Genomic DNA, 21,021 nt, shown 5'->3' on the forward strand with positions numbered 1-21,021 from the left:
AAAGGCAACTTTCACAGATAACATAATGGTTCAGACTGAGACTTGCCACCCCACTTATTCTCTTTCATTCTGGCCTCTTTTTCTTGAAGTACGTAAAATGAAAGGCTCTGTATCTGGAATGGAAAGACCGTTTCTTAGAGGAAATCACTACCAAGATAATTGGGTGGGGGGCAAAAAAAAAATCCCTTAAAACTATGCATGTTACGTAAGAATTCTTCAACCCTAAATTTAATATAATGATACAACTAGAGGGAGCATTTCATAGTGCTCTGTGGCTGGAAACTAGTATTCTTTGGTGAGGTTAGTTCTTTAGGGCCCAAAAATAATTTGCTAAATGATGACTTACAAATTACTTGCTTACGGATATGGAGTAAGATAATAAAAAGAATAAAGGATCAAAAAAACTGAGGGAAATTGGAAGGGGAGGTGAACCATGAGAGACTATGGACTCTGAAAAACAATCTGAGGGTTTTGAAGGGGCGGGGGTGGGAGGTTGGGGGATCCAGGTGGTGGGTATTGGAGAGGGCATGGATTGCATGAAGCACTGGGCATGGTGCAAAAATAATGAATACCATTACGCTGAAAAAATAAAAAATTAAAAAAAAAACTATTACTTATAAAAAAAAAACTGGACTTTTAAAAAGATATGTGAACAACTATGTTCACTGCAGCATTATTTACAGTAGCCAGGATAGAAGCAACCTAGTGTCCGTCGACAGAAGAATGGATAAAGAAGGTGTGAGGTGTATATATATACACAATGGAATATTACTCAGCCATTAAAAAAAAGAGATCTCGCCATTTGTGACAACGTGGATGCCTAAAGGGTATTTGCTAAGTGAAGTGAGTCAGACAGAAAAAGATAAATACCATAAAATTTAACTTATATTCTACAAAACAGAACAAAACAAAACTACAAAATACTAGTAAACCGAATCCAACAATACATTTAAAAAGTCATTCATCACCATCAAGTGGGAAGTACTCCTGGCTTACAAGGGTGGTTCAATATTTGCAAACCAACCAACATGATACATCACATCAGTAAGAGAAAGGATAAAAACCATATGGTCATTTCGATAGATGTAGAACAATCATTTGACAAAGTACAACACCCATTTATGATAAAAACTCTCAACAAAGTAGGTTTATAGGGAACATACCTCAACACAGGTATGGCATAATAAGAATCCAATATGTGTAAGTTACTACTACAACATTATTATTATGATGATCCATTAAAGAGAAGTCCCTTCTGAGGGGGGCTCAGCAGGAATACAAAGGACAAAAATGTAATTATACATTATAATTTTATGTTGGTATAATACTTTAATATGATACCTATCATTCATATTCCAATGTTCTCAGCTGATTTAATAATGTTTCTCTTCCAATACCAGATCCAACTGGGGGCAGGACCTTAAGTTAGTTGTCCTGTCTCTTGGGTTTCATTTAATCTGGAGAGTTTTTAAAGTCTTTCTCTGACTTTTATCATATTGACGTTTCTGAAGAATCCAGTCTTCCCACCTTTTTTTTTTTTTTTTTTTTTTTTTAAAATAGAACATTCCTCACTTTGATTAGAACAAGGTTATACATTCTTGGCTGGAATGTTGCATAGACAATGGTGAACCCTTCTCAAAGAGTATCATATCTGAGGCACAATATATTTCTATCTGTCCCTTATTGGTGATGTTATTTTTGATCATCTGATCAAGGCACTGCTCCTTTTCTCCAATGTATAATTACTGTTTTCTTCTCCTTTGTAGTTAGTAAGACCATACAAATATCCTTTTATTTTTAATCAAAATTGTCTCCTAGATTAAGCATCCATTTATGATTCTTGTCACAATGGTCCCAAGATGATGATTTTCCAAATCCAGTACTCCCTCCACATCTACTCATCTCCCCTTGGCTTTCTACTACAAGCAAAAGCCTTCCTTGCCCCTTCATTTATCTATTTATCTATTTGTTATCACTACAGAATCATGGACTCCTGTTTTTTTCTCAGAGGCTTAAAATTTATTACTATATTTATTTTGGTAATCAAAGTGTTCCAGATTTGGCCAGTGGGAGCCCTTCCTGCTGGCTCTGTGTCCTTGTGACATGCCCCCCCCCCACAACTTTGAGTACTTCATTACTTCCAGGATGTTCCAGGCTCACCTTGCTCCTATTCTGCTCCAGCCCTGGAATTAGCTGTTTCTCCGAAGAGCCTGGGTTCCTTTTAGTGGGGAATGGTATTAGAGACCAAGATCTAGGTCTAGGTGTGCTCACTGCTTTTGGGGTCTCCTTGCTTTCAGGAGACAGTGCTAAGAAATATATGCATGTCTATGCTCATATGCATACATGTACCTACATATACTCTTACACACATCCCTGTACATACATATATTTATAAGTACACAAACATACATACATGTATGAGAAATGAGTTCCTATCAGTATCTCCAATTTCAGTCCATCTCTACAGTTATTCTCACCATCCCCCCATTATAGATTTGCATGCCCCTTCTTCTACCATGAGAATCCCAGCTTCCAAATCAAACATCAACATATTTACTCATTTGCTCAATCCTACAACACACCTAAAGTAGTTTCATTGCTTTGCCCATACCACCACCATCAACACATCTCGTAAACGAAGTTCAGGATTTGTGTGTCTTTCCTATGGCTACTCCACACCTTACCTGGCCAGGACTGATGGCATATAATAAAATATTGTTCTCATAAGTTACTTGTACTTAATTAATTCCTGCTTTCTCTCTCTCTCTCTCCCTCTTTTTTTCCCCCCAATTTTCCATCAGCGTAGTTAAGGTATCCATTTGAAATTCAATTAAATGCAGACAAACTGATCTTTGTTTTTAGTCAAATCAACAGGCATTTAGCAGTACTGTGAGAGTTAAGGGCTGGGTTGGAAAATGATAAAAAGTTTTCCTGCTTGTTGACAATTTTACTTTGGAGCCTACACAGTGGGCAGAAACTGAATGCACTACAGCTTCACAACTCGGAAAGCTATCGTTCTGTGTTAAGTGCCACAGTCAGAAATACTGAGAGTCAACTCACATGGCCAGCCTGTAGCAAGTACATCCATAAAGAAAATTCTTTAAATGGAAGCTGCTCTCTGCTCTCTGTGCTGACATGTTCAGTAGCTCAGTTATGCTGATTCGATGGGTACCGTACCTGCTCGCCTCTGTAGATGACATATTCGGCGTATGCCAGCCCGTTCACACTTGGTCTCCCGATCACTGAGTGATGTCCTGGAGGGGCATGAGCCATTTTCATGGTGCTGAACTGCAGAAAGGATTTTCCAAGGGTCACCCTACAGAAAAGCATTTGCCTAAAGGAAAAAGGAAAGCAATGCTTTGAAGGAAGCATTAAATCTTAGAGTGACAGAACTCTTAGGTGTGATAATTTTCTAAAATAAATATTTAACACAAGGCAAGCTAACTTAAAATGTCACTTTCGCATTTGAGTAGGGATGGATAGGATGGAATTTGATATCCTGATTTACCATAAGCAGCAGACTCAATAGTTAAAGTAGGTTTGGTGTGGTTACAGAATCAATGACAGAAAATACCCAGCAAGTTCTGACCGGTCGAAAAAGAGGAATCCTAGCAAAAACGGAGATCTTGTGAGGATGAACCAGGGCGGGGAGGGCAGGAGGACTGAAGCAAATACACAGAAGGCAGCACCATTTGAAATCAAGATGGGGTTTACTCATTATGAAGAAGTAAAAACCAGGATGAGATAAATAATAATAAAAGTGGATCATATGCCAAAGTGCTTAGCTTAAATGTATGGCTGGAAATCATCCTACCTGGGTGAAACACCAATTGGGAAAGATGTTGACTATTACACAGGACAAGAGACGCTGTTTGGAAAGAAAGTGCATTATATAAACTAACTCTAGTCTGCCACCTGTTTTTGTAAATAAAATTTTATTGGAATGCAGCCACACACTCATACACGTGTCCTCTGCGGCTGCTTCCGCACTACGAGGGCTGAAGTCAGTCACTATGACAGGGATCATATGGCCTGCAAAGCCTAAAATATTAGGTAGTCCTTTAAAATCAAAGTTTGTAAGCCTTGAATATAAACCACAAATGTTTTAACTACTCAGTGAGATTGATCATACTGTTAAATGTGTAAAATAGTTATTATTCAAATAGTTTGTTTTTCGTAATAGAGCATGATCTTTGCATTGTAACTAACCAGAGATACTATTCTGAGTCAAATCATGCCAGACCCAGCATAATTGGGTCCTGCCTGGGTGGGCTTTTCCAGCACAATATTCCTGATGACACCGCGGGGGCGCTGGCCTCATGTCAGCAGCATTCTCTTGGAGGTCCCCACGGAAAAGGTTTTTTGGTTTTTTGTTTTTTTAAGAGAGAAAGAGAGAGAGAGAGAGAGAGAGCAAGAGCATGCACATGGAAGCAGGGAGAGAAGGAGGGGGAGCAGAGAACATCTTAAGCAGGCTCCGTGCAGACACGGGGTCAGAGACCATGACCCGAGCAGAAATGAAGAGTTGGATGCTGGACCCCCGGAGCCGCCCAGGCGCCCCCGCCTGACTGCGACAGAGGGAGGTGCCCGAGCTCCATCTCCACGTCATGGCAGCACGGTGGTGTCACTGGGCTCTGCCCACTCAGTCTGCTGGGCCCACTGCCATGGCTGCTCCATATATCACACAGACAGGCCCTCGCCTCCTGCCCCCAGCCCCCACCCCCATAGCTGCGGGGGCAGGAGAAGACGCAGGCCCGGCCCGTGAAGCTGTGGGCAGCAGATGGGCCGGTGGAGAGCACCGGCTCCAGTCCGCTCCCTGGCCAGCCCCGGGAGTCATGCTGCGTTCTGCAGACACAGCAGTCCCATGTGGGGGGGGACAGCAGTGCCCTGTGGGGCAAATGGTGATCCGTGCCAGAGAGGAGCCGGCAGGTGAATTCAGCTCTGGTCTCCCACAGTGTACTAGAGTTCACACAGCCTCTCTGAAGGTGATGTCTCATGGACTGAGCCACACACCACACTTGTTATGAAACAGGCCAACGCACTGACGCATCTCCCTGTCTTTGCTCCGCCTCCTTCTCTGCTTTATTTCTCTCTGTGCCGTCACTCCAGCTTCTCCGGTATTGCGCTTGCCAAGAAAGTGCTAGCATATAAGCTTTTGCTTCAGGCTCTGCTTCCTAGGAAATCCTAAGACATAAACTTATGTGTCTAATTGCAGTGGGCAACTGCTAATCTTCATCTAGGTTCACTTTTAGTGCTTACTTAGGATAAGTTTGCAGCAACAAGAGTTTCGGCATGTCACACACCCATTGGAACTTTTGTGTGCTATTAACCACAGAGGCCTTACTAGAAAGAAGGTTCCTTCTGGACATACCATCCTAGAACTGCTGGTGGCTGTTAAAGATTTTCATAAAGGAAAGGAGAAGAGGAAGTTTCAAGGTCAACAACTATAATGAATTTCAAGGCTATCTGGATCTTTTTGGGGTTTCCCCTGAGTTACAAGATCTCTAAGTAACCTTTCCATCTGGTTAATTTAAAGAAAAATACAATCAACTGCAATCTTTGTAATGTACAATTCTTTTGTGTTTTCTCCAGTGGCATGGAAGAGAATGGTATTTTTTTCACTGACTTCAGAGAGATTATACTATTATTCTCTTGAATTTGAGTTTTAAAATTCTATTTAAAAAGCTAACATTCATATGCTTACTATTCATCCAAAGTTAATATTCTGAAATTGAACTTTTCAAGGCAAATTATATATCCTGCCTTAAAGCACAGCTAGCAACATCAGAAACAGATTAAAGATTCAACTTGTTTACAGAAGTTGTGCATCTTAGCTTAAAAGTATCTAAAGCTAGAGGTTCTTCGACAGAAATAATTCTCAATCTTTTCTTTTTCTGAATCTGAAGCAAGGCAAGGGAAGCCCAGGGAGAAAGGCAAGATGGAGGGAGTTTCATCGTAACCTGGGGCTGGCTGATACGTATCTGGCTTCTGCTAGCGCGGCTATTAGCTCTGTGTCATTTCTCCTGTTAGGGCAGAGGCTGGTCAGCTATTTCTATTCAACCCCAAACCGGTGTGATTCACTCTGAGTAACAACACTGAGGATGAGTGACTTCTGTAGAACCTGAGGAACTACTGGGGCTCATGATCTGAGGACAGCAATCCCAAAGGCAAGACACTCACCTATGACATATGTAGCATGACCGATCTTTGTGTGTGGGGCAGCCTGTGCCTCCCCCAATCCCATACACATACTGGTTGCTTTTGGAGGAGTTTTCAGCAAAATAAATCCCGGCACCAAACATTCCTCCTATGTACGCATGTCGCTCATCAAACCCTTTATGAATAATGGCATTAATGAAAGGAGAACCTAAAAACAGAAACACCGAAAAATCAGTGTTTTTGAATACTTCTCTAGAACCTCAATTAGCTACAAACTATTTGCACTTGGCAGGTTAATATTAAGTTATCAATAATGTGTATATGAACTTGTAAGATGGTCTACCATACCTAAATTATTTCTCGTACTGGAATCTTAGCAGGGACCCAGTGTTTGCCAAGCAAGGATGTAATGTGGCTTTTGTGGATGGCATGAGATTTTTAGATAGTGAAGTACAGGGGCGCCTGGGTGGTCATGACCTCAGGGTTGTGAGACTGAGCCCCACGTCAGGCTACGTGCTGGGCATAGAGTCTTCTTAAGATTCCTTCTCTCCCTCTGCTCCTCCACCTGCGGCCCCCAAAAACAGATGGCAAAATCCCTGTGGCTTTAAAAATATAGATTTTATGCCCAATCTTACTTTACACAAAAACAGATAATCTGATAAACTGAAAACAATTATGCTAAACTGTAATGAAAATATTTCACTATCTAGATGGCTCAACTTGCAGTACAAGTTCTGAAACCATTCCAGATAAGTTATTCTCATTCTACACACCCTGGAAAGCCTGTCCTAACACGCAATGCATTAGCAAACTGTACTGACACATAATTAAAAAAAAAAAAAAATCAAAACCAGCCATTTTTAGCACAATACTAATGTAGTCAATAACAAGGCTTTCCACTTTATTGGAATTAGCAAAAGCCCAAGAGACAGAGACAGGCGCGCCGCTCACCATGAAATAACATGCGCTCGTTGTGGTGATTGTGATTCTCCTCAGACACCTCCTTCTGTCTGTGACAGAATCGTTCCCTCAACTTCTTGTTGACAACTTTCTGAATCTTTAAGGATGAGGGAGAAAGAAGCAAATTAGTGAAATGGATGTCAGTTGGCAGTTTATAATTTAAAATGAAAAGTATGTTTTCTTTGAGAAAGGTTCAATTCTTGGTTTTTGTTTCATTTGCTTAAAACATTATTTAAAAAGGATAAAGTTGCCAGGGCAGTGTAACTAAGTTAACATTCTGGCTGTTAGTGACAAAATCTTCAGGTACGGCTTTGGTTATTTCTGCACTAGACCTGGTTGTACCTCAGAATCACCTGAGGAGTTAAAGAAAAGAAAAGCTATTCCGAGACTCCTCCCAGACTTGTTGAATGTTGGGATATAGGGGCCTGTAAATCTGCATTCTTCTAGAATCTCTCTAAAAACTCTCCAGGGAATTCTGAGGGGCACTGGTATAACTTCCAAGGATGTAGTCAGTTCTCAACAGGTTTTATGTATCTTTATGATGCTCCTTTGAAAAAAGCACATCTATCCCATGTTATAAATTAAGATACTGAAATTAAGAGATACATGCATTCTGATATAATCACTGACTCAGATTGAAAACCAGGCCTTCAAAGCTACTCGGAAGTGGTGATAAAAACTGTCAGCTCTGGTCTAAATCTGTGGGCAAGCTGAGTCTCATCACTGTTTCTGTACCACCAACCCCAGGAGATCTAGCCTTCCGTCTGTAGCTTTCCTGTTTCCATCCAGTCTCTGTTTCTGGTGAAATACGGTCTTGAGGGATTAGTGGAAAGTGACACCTGACTGCCAGGCAACAGATGGCTGATTATCCCGACAGTTTAAAAATAGGACATTTAAAAAAAACTTTTCATTGTCTAGATTTGATTTTCAGATACGCCCTGCAATCCAATTTTCACCCTGAAATTTTAAAGACTTACTCGAATGACATTGTATCTGTTGAAGATACCACCGGCATTGCCACCATCTCTGTGTTCTCGGATCGTACTTTGCATCTACAGAACAAAATCACAGAACTTTCTGGAAATATGCCAGTATATAATTCTAAAGACATTCCTCTGTTTTCAACATTCACTTCTGTTATACTTTTTTACTGATGAGTCTCAGATTCAGGGCTAATAAATAAATAGGAGTTGACTATAATTGATTCACCAGAGTTTAATGGGTATTTCTGATGAGAAAGAAGTCATGACATAAATATTAAACTTCTGCATTTTCTCTTTAATTTTTAGTAAAAGCTTTGGAAGATTTTCCTGTAAGCACAATGGGGAACACAGAAATAAAACATCACATTAAGTTATCTACATTACTATTTTATGTTACTGAGAATGAGAAGCAACACTGGGATTAAGTCAAACTTAAACTCACATTTGACGAATACTCACTAAACAAATGCTCAAATAAACACAAAGAATTTTAAAAAATCAATCAACTTCTGTTCCCTGGGTGAAACAGACCATATTATCAATTTGGGATCTCAAAGAACATCTCCGTGACCAGGAGAAGCTGGGTATGCCGGGTAACTAAGTAGAGTAACTTCCCTCTGAGTGGTACTCTTTCTTCGTCTGCTCTCCAAATTCAAAAGGATTATGGAAAAGTAAAATGTTCTAAAGACCCAAGTTTCTCATAGAACTGACTCAATAGAGTTAATTCTCTATCTTACTGCTCTGTTTGCAAAGTTATTCATCACATTTTGGACATTATTCTCCAAATCTGCTAACCACTAACAGGGTGATTAGGCAGGAAGCCCCTGGAAGGTGCTACACTTCCCTGACAGACTGGCCAGGCCTGAGCCGAACACCCACCCTACGGTAACAGGGCCAGACTTCCCAGCATGAGAATAATTTGAGCTCTAGTTAAAAGGCAGAAAATAAACAAAAAGACTCAGGCATGCATTTCTCTGCAAAATAATAGAATTAGTTAGGTGGCTTATTTATTGTGATAAAGACATCAGGCACTTTGTTTATTATGTGTAAGAAATGAGGGGGAAGCCAGAGTAGGGAGGGATTTCTGCGGTGTCTGTCTGGCAGGAGGGTCGTCCATATAGTGCTTTAACACAGTGACTGCAGTTGGGAAAGGCGACTGAGTTATGAGGCAGATTTCATATGCGAACAGGAAAAGTAGGTGTATTATTTTATCGTCACATTTTATAACTTTGCATGAAAATAAAAACAAGAAGGTATTTGCTATATGTGAGGCAAGATTCTCACTTCCTATCATTCTTCTAGTAGCATTTGAACAACACAAGCAAATAGTTCTAAAAGGGTTCCTACTTGCCTGTTTTCAAGAAAGTCTCTAGGACGAAGAGACCCTTGTGGCCCGTCCACTGAAACCCTAGGCTTTTGATGGGAAAACCCTGTGGTAGAGCCCTAATCCACGGTCCTCGCTGAGTTTGGGCAGTACGCCACCACAATGGCTAAGGCAGTTAGGATGACAGAGAGGCGAGTGATCCTAAGTCACTGTCAGACAAGCTTACCTCTACTGAAAAAATAGGCTTAACCACAGATTTCAGGAAAAGAGAATTAAAAATGTTGATGTGCATTACCTCTTCTTCTACTGACTGATATTCCTTATCTTCTGGAGCAAGATCCAGCAAAATAGTTCCCTGATTAACACAGTGAAACGTCAAATAAGGATTGGTGCCTGTAGGAAAGAAAAATTAATGAATTAAAGTCCACGCTATTCAGGCTCAATTTTAGGGACAACTTTGTCATAAATACTGATATTTTGGAAGAAATTTAAATTATTTGCAATGTGACCATCATATATAACGTTCTATTGAACAAATACATCCAAAGACAAGAGAAGTAATGGAGAGGGGATTGGGGATCAATTTGATCTGTTTTACAGAGTTCCCCAGCATGGCTCAACAATTTCTTATTGAGCAGAATTCTATTATAAACACACATGCAGCTATGTCTGATACAAAAGAGAAACACATTGTAATCACAATGCAGTCAGGTCTAAAATCTAAGAATTATCCTGTAAAAACTCTGTGAGATGGCTTGAAATGGCCACTCATAATTCAAGTCTAAAACAGATTATTCTTGTTAATTTCATTGCCTTTGTTAATTTAATGCAGACAAATAAGCAAGACTTAAACTCAAAAACTGCTACCATTTAGTTTCATGTTACTCTTATGACTTTGTTGGCTCTGCAGTGACTAAATCAAGTTTTTCCCCTTCTCTCCCTTTGCTTTCCTATTGTGAAAGCACTTGTGGCAAATATGGAGATGATAAACGTGGAGAACGACAAGGCGGGGGGAGATAGGAGGCTTGTAACAGCACAGTACAGTGGAAAAAAGCCTGAGTCGCCAGTTGTGGCAGGGGAAAAAGGTTCAGGATGAGGTCAAAGGAAGAGGTCAGATTATGAAAAGCCATGTTACAAATGTCTGATTTTATCCCCATAGCAACAGGATTCTATTGAAAGGTGTTAAGCAATGCACTGATATGATCACAGAGTCATTTCGAAAAGAGTCTTCTGGGAGCAGTGCAGCCAGGCACGGGGGTTGGAGGGTGGGGGATGGTAAAGGTGAGGCTCCAAGATAAGCTGGAAGGCGGTTGTGACAGTCCAAGGGAGAGATGACAGTGGCTTGGATTAGGTGACCTGTACTGGATTCAACAGCAGTGGGCAAGGAGAGAAGTGAAGATTCCAGAGAGACTCAGCATATACAGTGTTGGTGGGGAGAGAGGGCAGGAAGGAAGTGCTACACCCTCCAAGCGTATGAGCTCTGGGTTCAGACCACTTGAGCCCCGACAACTTACTTATCCCGCTAATTTCTGAGACTTACTCTTTTTCCCCAAATAACTTACCTTGTTGTCCACCTAATAGTCTTTCTACTCCTTTGATTAATTTATGGCGGTGTCCATATGCATTGATGCCTATTTCTTTCAACTCCTCATGGCCCATATCAGCCAGTACATCTAGTGTAATCTGAAAAAATGGAACAAAATTAATCACTAAATCTTTAACAGTGGCTCAGTTCTTCCATGCGTCTTCCATGCTATAATAACCCATCCAAACTGACAAATTCTTTTGTCTTCTTTAACTGTGAACTTAAAATCTTAAAGTTGTCTTGATAATTTTATCAGTTTTTTACTCACTTGAAATATTCCTTCCTTCTAGTCAATGGTGAATTATAATGGCAGAAACAATGCTATAGAGATATAGAATGAACACTGCTGTATTTCCTTTTGATTATTTAACTCTACCACTTTGTGCCTGCCTCAAGATATAAGAGAAAACAACCAGAAGCTTGAAAACAGGGAAATACCAGATCCCCGGATCCATCAGGTAGCAGAGAAAAATGGTGGGAGAAAGGGAGAGGGGCTTAGCACAAGGAAAGAGAATGTGATAAAAGGAGGAAGCAGTTTTAGCTAAGTAGGATTTATATCAAGATAAAGAACTCCCCAGTGCTGAGAAATAGTCAAGCATGGAAAAGGCTGCCTTTAAAAGCGGTGAGATTTAGAACACGAGTATACAGTTATACAGAAGTTATATAAAAAATACCAGTTCAGAAGGGAGAGTAGATGGTCTTTAAGTTCTCTTATAAATTCCCAGACTTAACAGTCCCTGAAGCCTTACATACATTCTGTTGTTGTAAAAACAGTGGTTTATAATTTCTGCTTATTCATCCCTGCAAATGGAGGTGGTTAGCTGGTGGCTGACTACCAGGACTCAAAATCACCCAGCACCTTTGTTGACTAAAAGTAACTGTGACTCTACTGCCACCCAGTGGCAGAGTTTGGGATACACAGGACGGAATCTGGGGCCTCCACATTTCTGGAGGGCTGAAACATGAAATCTAGCTCAGAAGAAGCTGGGCCTATGACAATGCGAATACTACTTTACAAGATGAGCCTTTAGTTTTCTCTTTCCTTGGAAAACTGGGAAATCCTTTCATAGACACCCTTTTTCTTTTTTTTTTTTTAAAGATTTATTTATTTATTTGACAGATTACAAGTAGGCAGAGAGGCAGGCAGAGAGGGGGGTAGGAAGCAGGCTCCCTGCTGAGCAGAGAGCCCGATGCAGGGCTCGATCCCAGGACCCTGGGATCACGACCCGAGCCGAAGGCAGAGGCTTTACCCCACTGAGCCACCCAGGCACCCACAGACACCCTTTTTCCAACTCAAATATGTTTTATCTATCTGTAGTGTTCTCTACCTTTTTACTTGAATATTACATTAAAAAACAAAACAAAACAAAACAAAAAAACCCTGGCAAATTAGGCCTGGAGTTCGCTGATTTTTATTGCCAGAATGAAATATTATATAATGAGTCTGATCTTCTCGGTGCAGCAAGTATACATCACTCACTCTTCGGGAATCATTTACTATAGTGCTCCTAAGTGGCCATTTAAGAAATAATCGCTCCATTGTACAAAATGGGCAATTCGCTTCCAATCACCAAAAGGAAATTTTGAGCAGAGCTTTTAAAAAGCAACAGTTCTGAGATATACATCTTTGAGACAGAATAATTCACAACATAATAGGAGCCTGTATATTTTTAGCTAGACGTAATCTAATATACTTTGGAAGCTGGGCACAGGGTTTCCTACATTAGCGATGTCCCCGTTTTTTCCTTCTAAACTTTGGTTCAAATAAGGTTGACAGAAAAACAGGATCTCATATCGATGTGGTAGCTTCAATTCAAAGAAACCTTAAACTTTTCTGAATCTGGACATAAAGTGTGTATCTGGAAGAGTCAGAAACCAGGCCAAAGGACATCATCCTCTCTGTAAAGTTCTAGAAAAGAAACGGAGACTGTTTAATGTATCTGACAATACAACTCCACTCACAGAATGAATAGCTCCCCGACTCCTCACGACCACCCTGAAGTAACTAAGGACATCCTCATGGGTAACTGAGGCTCAAAACAATCCTAAACGCAGTACACAGGAGAGCTGAGACAGACAGCGATCCACCAGATCTCTCTTGCCCTTGTTTATATTTCTTAGAGGGCTGACTAGAAAGCTAAAATAACTAAACATTACATTTAGCTGCTGCGAATCCATGGTGCCCAATTTGTCCCCATATTTAACAGGCAGTGGCCACTGGAAAACCTTAAATGATGAGCTTAGGAATTCAGATTACTGTTCATTTGTTCATTCATTCCTATAGAGTAGATTAAATGAACACCTTCTAGATGCTAGGTATTTTCCCCAAAAAGTAACTTGTCAACATTTCATTTAACTCTAAAACTATCCACTACAGCTCAGAAAGGAAAATAACTAGTCCAAATTGGTAGTAAAAGAGCAGGGCCGGGAATCAAACAAGGTACTACCACAAAAGTTTATGCTATTGGGGTGCCTGGGTGGCTCAGTGGGTTAAGCCTTTGCCTTCAGCTCAGGTCATGATCTCAGGGTCCTGGGATCGAGCCCCGCATTGGGCTCTCGGCTCATCAGGGAGCCTGCTTGCCTGCCTCTCTGCCTACTTGTGAGCTAGCTCGTGCTCATTCTCTCTCTCTCTCTCTCTCTGTCAAATGAATAAAATCTTTAATAAAATCTTTTAAAAAAATCTTAAAAAAAAATCTTTCTTCTGACAAGATTAAAAAGTAAACACAATAATGTGGTAAAGGTTGGTAAATGTTTTGGAGCAATCCCTATGGAAACTCTTAGGAAGGTTCCTACTTGGTCAAGGTCGTAGATAGGGCTGGGAAAGATGGAAGGAACAGGAGGGGGGTTCAGGAAAGGTTCTTAGGAGAAGGTAACAACTTGGCTAAGAAGCAGAAGCTCATCAGGCAGAGGAAGGAGGAAAGGGTGTTTAAGACAAAGGGAACAGCACGTGCAAAAGGAAAATCCAGTAAGGGAATACAGAACATTGGGAGACTCTCGGCACCGAAGTCCAAAAGGGTAAGAGTATAAGATATAGGGAGGAAAGAAGAAGGGATGGACAGAGCAGCAGGCTAGGAGCAGATCTTAATGCGCTTTATCTATCAAGTTAAGATGGTATCCAAACACTCCTAGGGAGTCTTTTCAGCAGAGTAACACGATCAAAGTTATATTTGAGAAGGAGAATGGCAACACTCTGAAGGGCAGGTTTGGAAGGGAAAGGACTGTGTGAACGAGGTAATGGAGAAGGGTTTAAGGGAGAAATCAGAGAGCAATTTCAAAATAAGAGAATACAGGGCCTGGTAAATAGAAATGGTTAAGAAAAAGAAAGAAAGGAATGGGAGTAGAGATTATTCCAGAAGTCTGAAAACTGGTGAATATGAGATTCTTGTATCAAAAAAAGAAATGGAAATATCTGGAAGCAGGTTAGATGGATTTTGGATATGCTGCTCCACAATTCAGGCATTTTATACTATTAGAAATAGGCTTTTTTGGGAAAATTATCTTTATTTGCTTAAACAATAACTTAGTTATCTCCAGGAAATTACAAGTTTCTTGGGCTAGGCATTTATATCTAGCACACATTAAAATCAAATTGATCAAACCTATCAGACTGGCTATAATCAAAAAGAAAAAAATAACAAGTGTTGGGGAGGAGGTGGAGAAAGGGGAACACTTGTGCTCTGTTGGTGGGAATGTACACTGGTGCGGCCACTGTGGAAAACAGTGTGGAGGGGCCTCCAAAAATTAAAAATAGAACTACCATAAGATCTGACAATTCCACTTCTGCGTATTTATTTGAGGAAAACAAAAACACCAATTCGGAGAGATATATGTGCCCCTATGTTCACTGCGACATTATTCACAATAGCTAAGATAAGGAAGTAACCCAGGTAGATGAATGGATATATATATATGTGTGTGTATATATGTGTATATACATGTGTATATGTATATATGTGTGTATATGTGTATATACATGTGTGTATGTATGTATATATATGTGTATGTGTGTATATATACACACACAGAGTAAAATATTTAAAAAATATTTAAATATTTAAAATATAAATAAAATAAAATAAATAAAATAAAAAAATATTTAAATATTTAAAAAAGAATGAAATCTTGCCATTCATGACCACACAGATAGACCTAGAGTGTATACGCAAAGTAAGTCAGATGGAGAAAGACAAGTAACAGGTATGATTTCACTTCTACGTTGAATCTAAAACAGAAAAGAGAAACAGACTCATAGATAAAGGAAACAAACTTGCTTACCAGAGGAGGTAGGAGTTGAGGGGTTGGGCAAATAGGTGAAGATGGTAAAGGGGTACAAACTCCCCCTTACAATATAAGTAAGTCATGGGGATGGAATGTACAGCATAGGGAACATAGTACTAATCAATGACTCTGTATGGTTACAGATGTAACTAGGCTTATTGTGGGGATAATTTCATAATGCACAAAAATATCAAATCACTATGATGTACTCCTGAAACTAATAAGTAGTGTAGATCAATTCTACTTCAATTAAAAAAAAAAAACCCAAATTATAATCTTTAAAATAAGGATTGTTTGTGTATCAGCCAAATCACCTCACATAAAAAGCAAATGTCCCTTGACAAAGGGTTGCCTCTTGTTTCTAAGATTTGTTCATTTTCTTTGGGGTAGAGAGAGAAAAAGTAGAATTTTAATGGGGAGAGAAAAATCAAGAGTCTAAATGCACAAGCTCCTTCCTTTCACTTGGGCTTCAAAAGATGCAGGCCAGAGTAAGAGTTGTTAGAGCTAATTTTATAATCACATTCACAGTTAACGTACCCGAGACCCTTCCTTGGTCTTTTGATTTTGAAATAAAAATTTATAAAGGTCACTTTTTATGAAAATATAGGAGTTGCCCAAAAATATGTCCAAAAAAGCTTTCTAAGTCATAGTCATAGCATTTATGCTTAGGAATTGCAGTGAAAATCAAATCAGCCTTTCCCAGAGAAAAAGTGTTCTAACCAGGAAGCTACGTTATAAAGGAAGGGCCAGAGGGACACTGGTACAGTATTTACAACGATAAAGGACACGGGTGTGTATTACTTGGTGAAGTTTGCATGTTCGAGTAAGTCAAGTTAGTTAAGAGACTTCTGAGAGAAAAACTGTGAAGGGATGAGGCTGTGATGCCCTGAAGGATGTTTCCCTGAGACCGGAAGTAAAATAACTATATCCCCACTCCACTGCAGGTAAGCATCCTTGAGTAGGACCAGAAGCACAAAGATCTTGTGTGTCAAAACAATTCAGGACATAGAACCACTCCCTGGCTTAACAGAAATAGACAAGAATTAAATGAGTACAGGGTATATGCCCACTCCTTCCCTCACTACCCAAATATCTTGACCATCAGCAATCACATACTTACAGCCTGATATAGAAATGTTAATGGGAGAAAATTCCGCAGGTAAATTTTAGAAAGGGTTACAGAATTTAGTATTCTTTAACTAAAGGCTACTCAAGGAACACTTGCAGTCAAAGTAAAAGTTATTTTGATTGCCTGATGCTTGGGCCAGAAGACAGACACAGTTCAATAGAAAGAACGGTAGTATCATTTGTCTGGAGGAAAGGAGCTGTGCTGGGCAATATACATTAAATGGAACAGTCAACATATTAATAAAAAAGGATACAGAAATTATTCCTGTAACAAGAAAATCGATGGAGCCATTTACTCAGAACAAAAGTACAGTGTGAAAGAGAGCAATAAAACTGATGAAACAGGAGAAGCTGTCAAAAGCCCCAACCGAGAGACTAAACGATTAAACTATTACAATCAATAGAATGAGATATCCATGTCACAGGAAATCAGTTACTGAGAGAATAAAGTAAAAGAGAAAAAAATAAAACACAAAATTATGCAGCAAGCAAACTGAAAGGGGAGAAACGGAAATCCTTTGAAAAATGTTCAACAGTCGATTGGAGTTATTTGTGTGAACTAGGGTCTTTGGTTTATTAAGCAAAGATGTGTGAAATTTCAGTTCCTGTGGATCTGATTTGGGAAGAAGGGATCTATTAAGGGATACCCTTTGGCTTTAGCAGGAGATAATGCTTTCACAAGAGCTTTCATACCTCCAGGGAGGGAATAAGGCAAAAGCATTCTTACTGTTTAGGACAGTCTCATAAGAAATCTCCAGGGTGCCTGGGGGGCTCAGTCTGTTAAGAGTCTGCCTTTGGCTCAGGTCATGATCCTGGGGTCCTGGAACTGAGCCCCGAATCGGGCTCCATGCTCAGCAGGGAGTCTGCTTCTCCCTCTGCCCCTCCCTCCTGCCGGTGATCTCTCTCTCAAATAAACAAAAAAAAAATCTTAAAAAAAAAAGCATCTCCAAACCAGAGGGTAAATCAATGGGAGGTGAAGCTCAAGGAAGAGTGAATTATTAGGGAAGTCTATCAAGTCCTCAGCACCAGACAAAGACACATCTGACGGGTCGTTAAAGCATATTTTAAAAACTGGCAAAGGAGCACGGTAGGACCAGGAATTTTAACTCTCTGGACACTTGAAGGTGTTATAATTTACAGTCAAGGGAAGTGACAAGCTAAATGCCTTACCCAATGTTACACAGCTAATAAGAGAAAATAATCAGAATCAAGGTCTTTTAGGCCAGTGCTATTTCCGCTCTGCTGTTTTGATCAATAAGAGCATAACTGTAATAAGCAATATAAGAAAATTTAGCTAAAAAAAAAAAGACATTAGATAATCTTAACAGTATAACTGCTATGAAAAAGAATTGGTGTTTTTAATTAGCTCCAAATTGACTATAAGCCTATGAAGAAAGCATAAATGGGCAAAGAGGCCAGTGAGGAATTTGGAAGCACTATCCACAGAGAGAAGAAGTGAAAAATAAAAAGGGTTTATTTATCTTAAAACAGGAGAAACTCTGTAGGAAAGGGTGGTTGGAAGGGTAAGTCCATGCTAAGCTGACTGGGTCCTAGGAAGAGATGAAGGGCTGTCCTGTGTTGTCGTGAGCTGAATGGTGGCCCTCAGAAAGATGTATCCATGTTTTAATCCCCAGAATTTATGAAGGACCTATCTGGAAAACTTTGCACATGGGACTAAGTGAAGGATCTTGAAATGGGGAAAGCACCTAGTATTACAAGGGTAGGCCTTAAATCCGACGCAAGTATCCTCCTAAGACACAGACGCGCAGGCACAGAGAAGGCAAGGTGACAATGGAAGTAGAGGTTGCAGTCATGTGGCTGTAAGCCAAAGGGGCCAGGAACCTGGCAGAGGCATGAGAAGGCAGACCTGCCAACAACTCGATTTTGAACTTCAGGCTTCCAGAACTGCGGGGGAATAAAGCCACCAAGTTTGGGCTAATTTGTTGTAACAGCCCTATGAAATGAGTACATGAGCAGACTAGATATTAGATTTCTGTGCCAAACAGGGTACTTGTAAACATAAAATTAATAGATTATACACGGGGGCAGATTGGGCACACATTAAATTACTAGCCCTTTATTACACCTGCCCAAAGTGTAACAATTTATCTCCCCACATGGATGTTAAAAGAGTAGGATCTGGGAAATTGACTAAATACCTTTCTCATTTTAAGATTCTATATAGAGTAGTAACAGTCGATTTAAAATCAGCAAGTTATTATTCAATATTGAATACTGACTGTGGTAATAAAATCATACAGTAAGAAATTAAAAAGTCATTATCCTGTATAAAAATAGAGTGACAAACAGAAGGGTCTTAATTCATAAATGCTGTAATGGTGACTTCATACTCAGAGCATCATACACATTTAAGATAAATGTGAAAATAGGACAGGTCTGAGAGTATATGGCTAAGTTTTGGTTCAGCATTATTTTAGACTCATCTAGACAACAGAAACTTCATAAAGAGGCAATTTGCAAAAGGTACACTTGTCCAGGAATTACTTTGCTTTCCAAATTTAACAGATGATTGCTTTGTGAAGATTCTGCTAAACAGCTAATATAAAAATGTGTCATTGGTTTTAAGCAGAGTTTATTCACGTATATTGAGATACACTTTGTGGAAACAAAATAATGAAAGAAGATTTTGAAACATTCTTTTGAGGTGGTTCCATGGCCTAAGTTTATGTAATAAAACATGGGTAGTCAAACCGCTTATAAAGATATAATGAAGTAACCGTTAATGACTCGCATCATCTGTTAAACAATTTTGGGGAGAATTATAAAATCCTGAATTCCCCTGGCTTCTTTAGAGTTTGGTATGAGTTTTAAAGTTAAGAAGTAAAAAGAAACCAAGAATGGCAATTAATAGCTCTTAATATTTCATTAAAAAGACGCAGCAAAAAGGAGAGCTTACCTGTTCTGTTTCAAAGATATCCCGAAGGTGCTCAAGACCAAGGCTTTTTAGGAACTGGCTGATATTCATGTCAAGACCCGCAACTAAAACAGACATACATTAAAGTTTTCAGAAAGCAGTTATCAATCTAAAGGAAGTGATAGTATTTATTTAAAGCCATGGCTCTCTGACACACTTGGCCGTATAGATGATTTTACAGAGCATAAAAATCATCCAGAATACATCTATTTAATGCAGTCACTTCAGGTTATCTCTGAATTTGGTGGAGAAGTAAAAGCAGAGTTTATCTTATCAGTAGCATTTATATTAACTATAATATTATAAAGTTTAATCTAATGCTTTTAGTGAAATATTTAACAGCTTGGAATTAAAAATTGAATTTACCAGTTATGATTTGTTTCCATTCCTTAAATGATCTCTGTTTTTTTCTGATATAATTTCAGTAATAAGACTCACTCAGTATTTAAATACAATGTGATGGTTAGAAATGGATATATTGGAATATACATAAGAACAATATAGATGTCAAGGTATTTATTCTGTGAAGATAGTTCTTATAAACTGGTGTGTATGTGAAAACTTACAGACAGGATGTCTTTAAGACAGGTGTTCAATAATTACTAAGAGAAGTAAGTAAAATCTGTTCATTTAAAAAAATAAAAACGAGGGGCTCAGTTGGTTGAACTCTTGATTTCAATTCAGGTCATAATCTCAGGGTCTTAGGATCCGGCTCTGCACTGGGCATGGAGCCTGCTTAGGATTCTCTCTCTCCCTCTCCCTCTACCCCTTCCCCCACCCTCTCCCACCCAACCTGCACCTCCCCCAGGCTACTCTCTCTTTAAAAAAACAAAACAAAAAACACCCCCATCAAAAACCAAATAAGCATTCACAAGTATACTCGCCTTCTCCTTCCTTCCTTTCTGCGCCTGCTGCCCCGTCCCCTGTGTTGGACGGTCCTCCTACTGCCAGTTCCGCCAAAGGGCCGGTGAGGTTATCGATGCTGCTAGCAGCAGACAGGCAGGAGGGGGTGGATGCTGGTGAGATCAGAGAGGCACTCACTACGGTGGCCTGAGGTTTAAAACAGGTAGGCAGGGCCTCCGGGGGCATGGCATCTATCAGCAAAGCTCTTATGTCATCAGCCTAAAAATAATAAGACAAATAAACACACACAAAAATACATTTTAAAATGGTAAAATTTTCCACTAAGGACCAAATGCTTCGTGAAATTTGTCTTTAGCGAGTGCTTCATTATTGCCCACTGGTTTTTGATCACTCCTTCCCCGACCTGCAACTCCAGGGAGGCCCAGCAGTTTCTGTAGGTGTCAGAACTTGATCCCTGTATCGTTTTTAAAAATATCTCATCTTCTGAAGATCTAATGTACACCCTGACTTTAGTTAATACTACTGTATTATATAGCTGGAATTTGCTGAGAACAGATTTTCAGCAAAAATCTGTGTTCTTGCCACACACGCATTCACGTATATCAAAGTCAACCATGGAGGAGACATCTGAGAATGTAGACTATACTGATTTCTGGAAACGTTTTTTAAATACCGAGTGAAACGTGCAGACAAAGTTGTCCATACTGATGACACACGTATTCAAAGTGTAAGTTAATAAAGATGGGAATGAGTTTAAAAAAGTTTCCTGTCTTGTTAAAAAACAGCCTGCTGCAGTACTGTCTCTCTG

General features: G+C 39.6%; 1 protein-coding gene across 1 annotated transcript in view; it reads right to left on the bottom strand.

The window, feature by feature from the left end:
• The window catches only part of LOC111144433 (tankyrase), a 205,557-nt gene that overhangs the window by 6,404 nt on the left and 178,132 nt on the right, over nt 1–21,021 (bottom strand). The window contains exons 19-26 of the mRNA XM_022498736.1: nt 20,234–20,471; nt 19,332–19,414; nt 10,986–11,106; nt 9,719–9,816; nt 8,094–8,168; nt 7,108–7,213; nt 6,178–6,364; nt 3,178–3,334 (exon numbers count right to left, since the gene is read on the bottom strand). Of these exons, the coding sequence (XP_022354444.1) occupies nt 3,178–3,334; nt 6,178–6,364; nt 7,108–7,213; nt 8,094–8,168; nt 9,719–9,816; nt 10,986–11,106; nt 19,332–19,414; nt 20,234–20,471 (1,065 nt within the window). The remainder of the gene's footprint in view (nt 1–3,177; nt 3,335–6,177; nt 6,365–7,107; nt 7,214–8,093; nt 8,169–9,718; nt 9,817–10,985; nt 11,107–19,331; nt 19,415–20,233; nt 20,472–21,021) is intronic.

The sequence above is a fragment of the Enhydra lutris genome, unplaced genomic scaffold (assembly GCF_002288905.1).
Source record: "Enhydra lutris kenyoni isolate GAN:26980312 unplaced genomic scaffold, ASM228890v2 scaffoldscaffold11, whole genome shotgun sequence".
Taxonomy (NCBI): domain Eukaryota; kingdom Metazoa; phylum Chordata; class Mammalia; order Carnivora; family Mustelidae; genus Enhydra; species Enhydra lutris.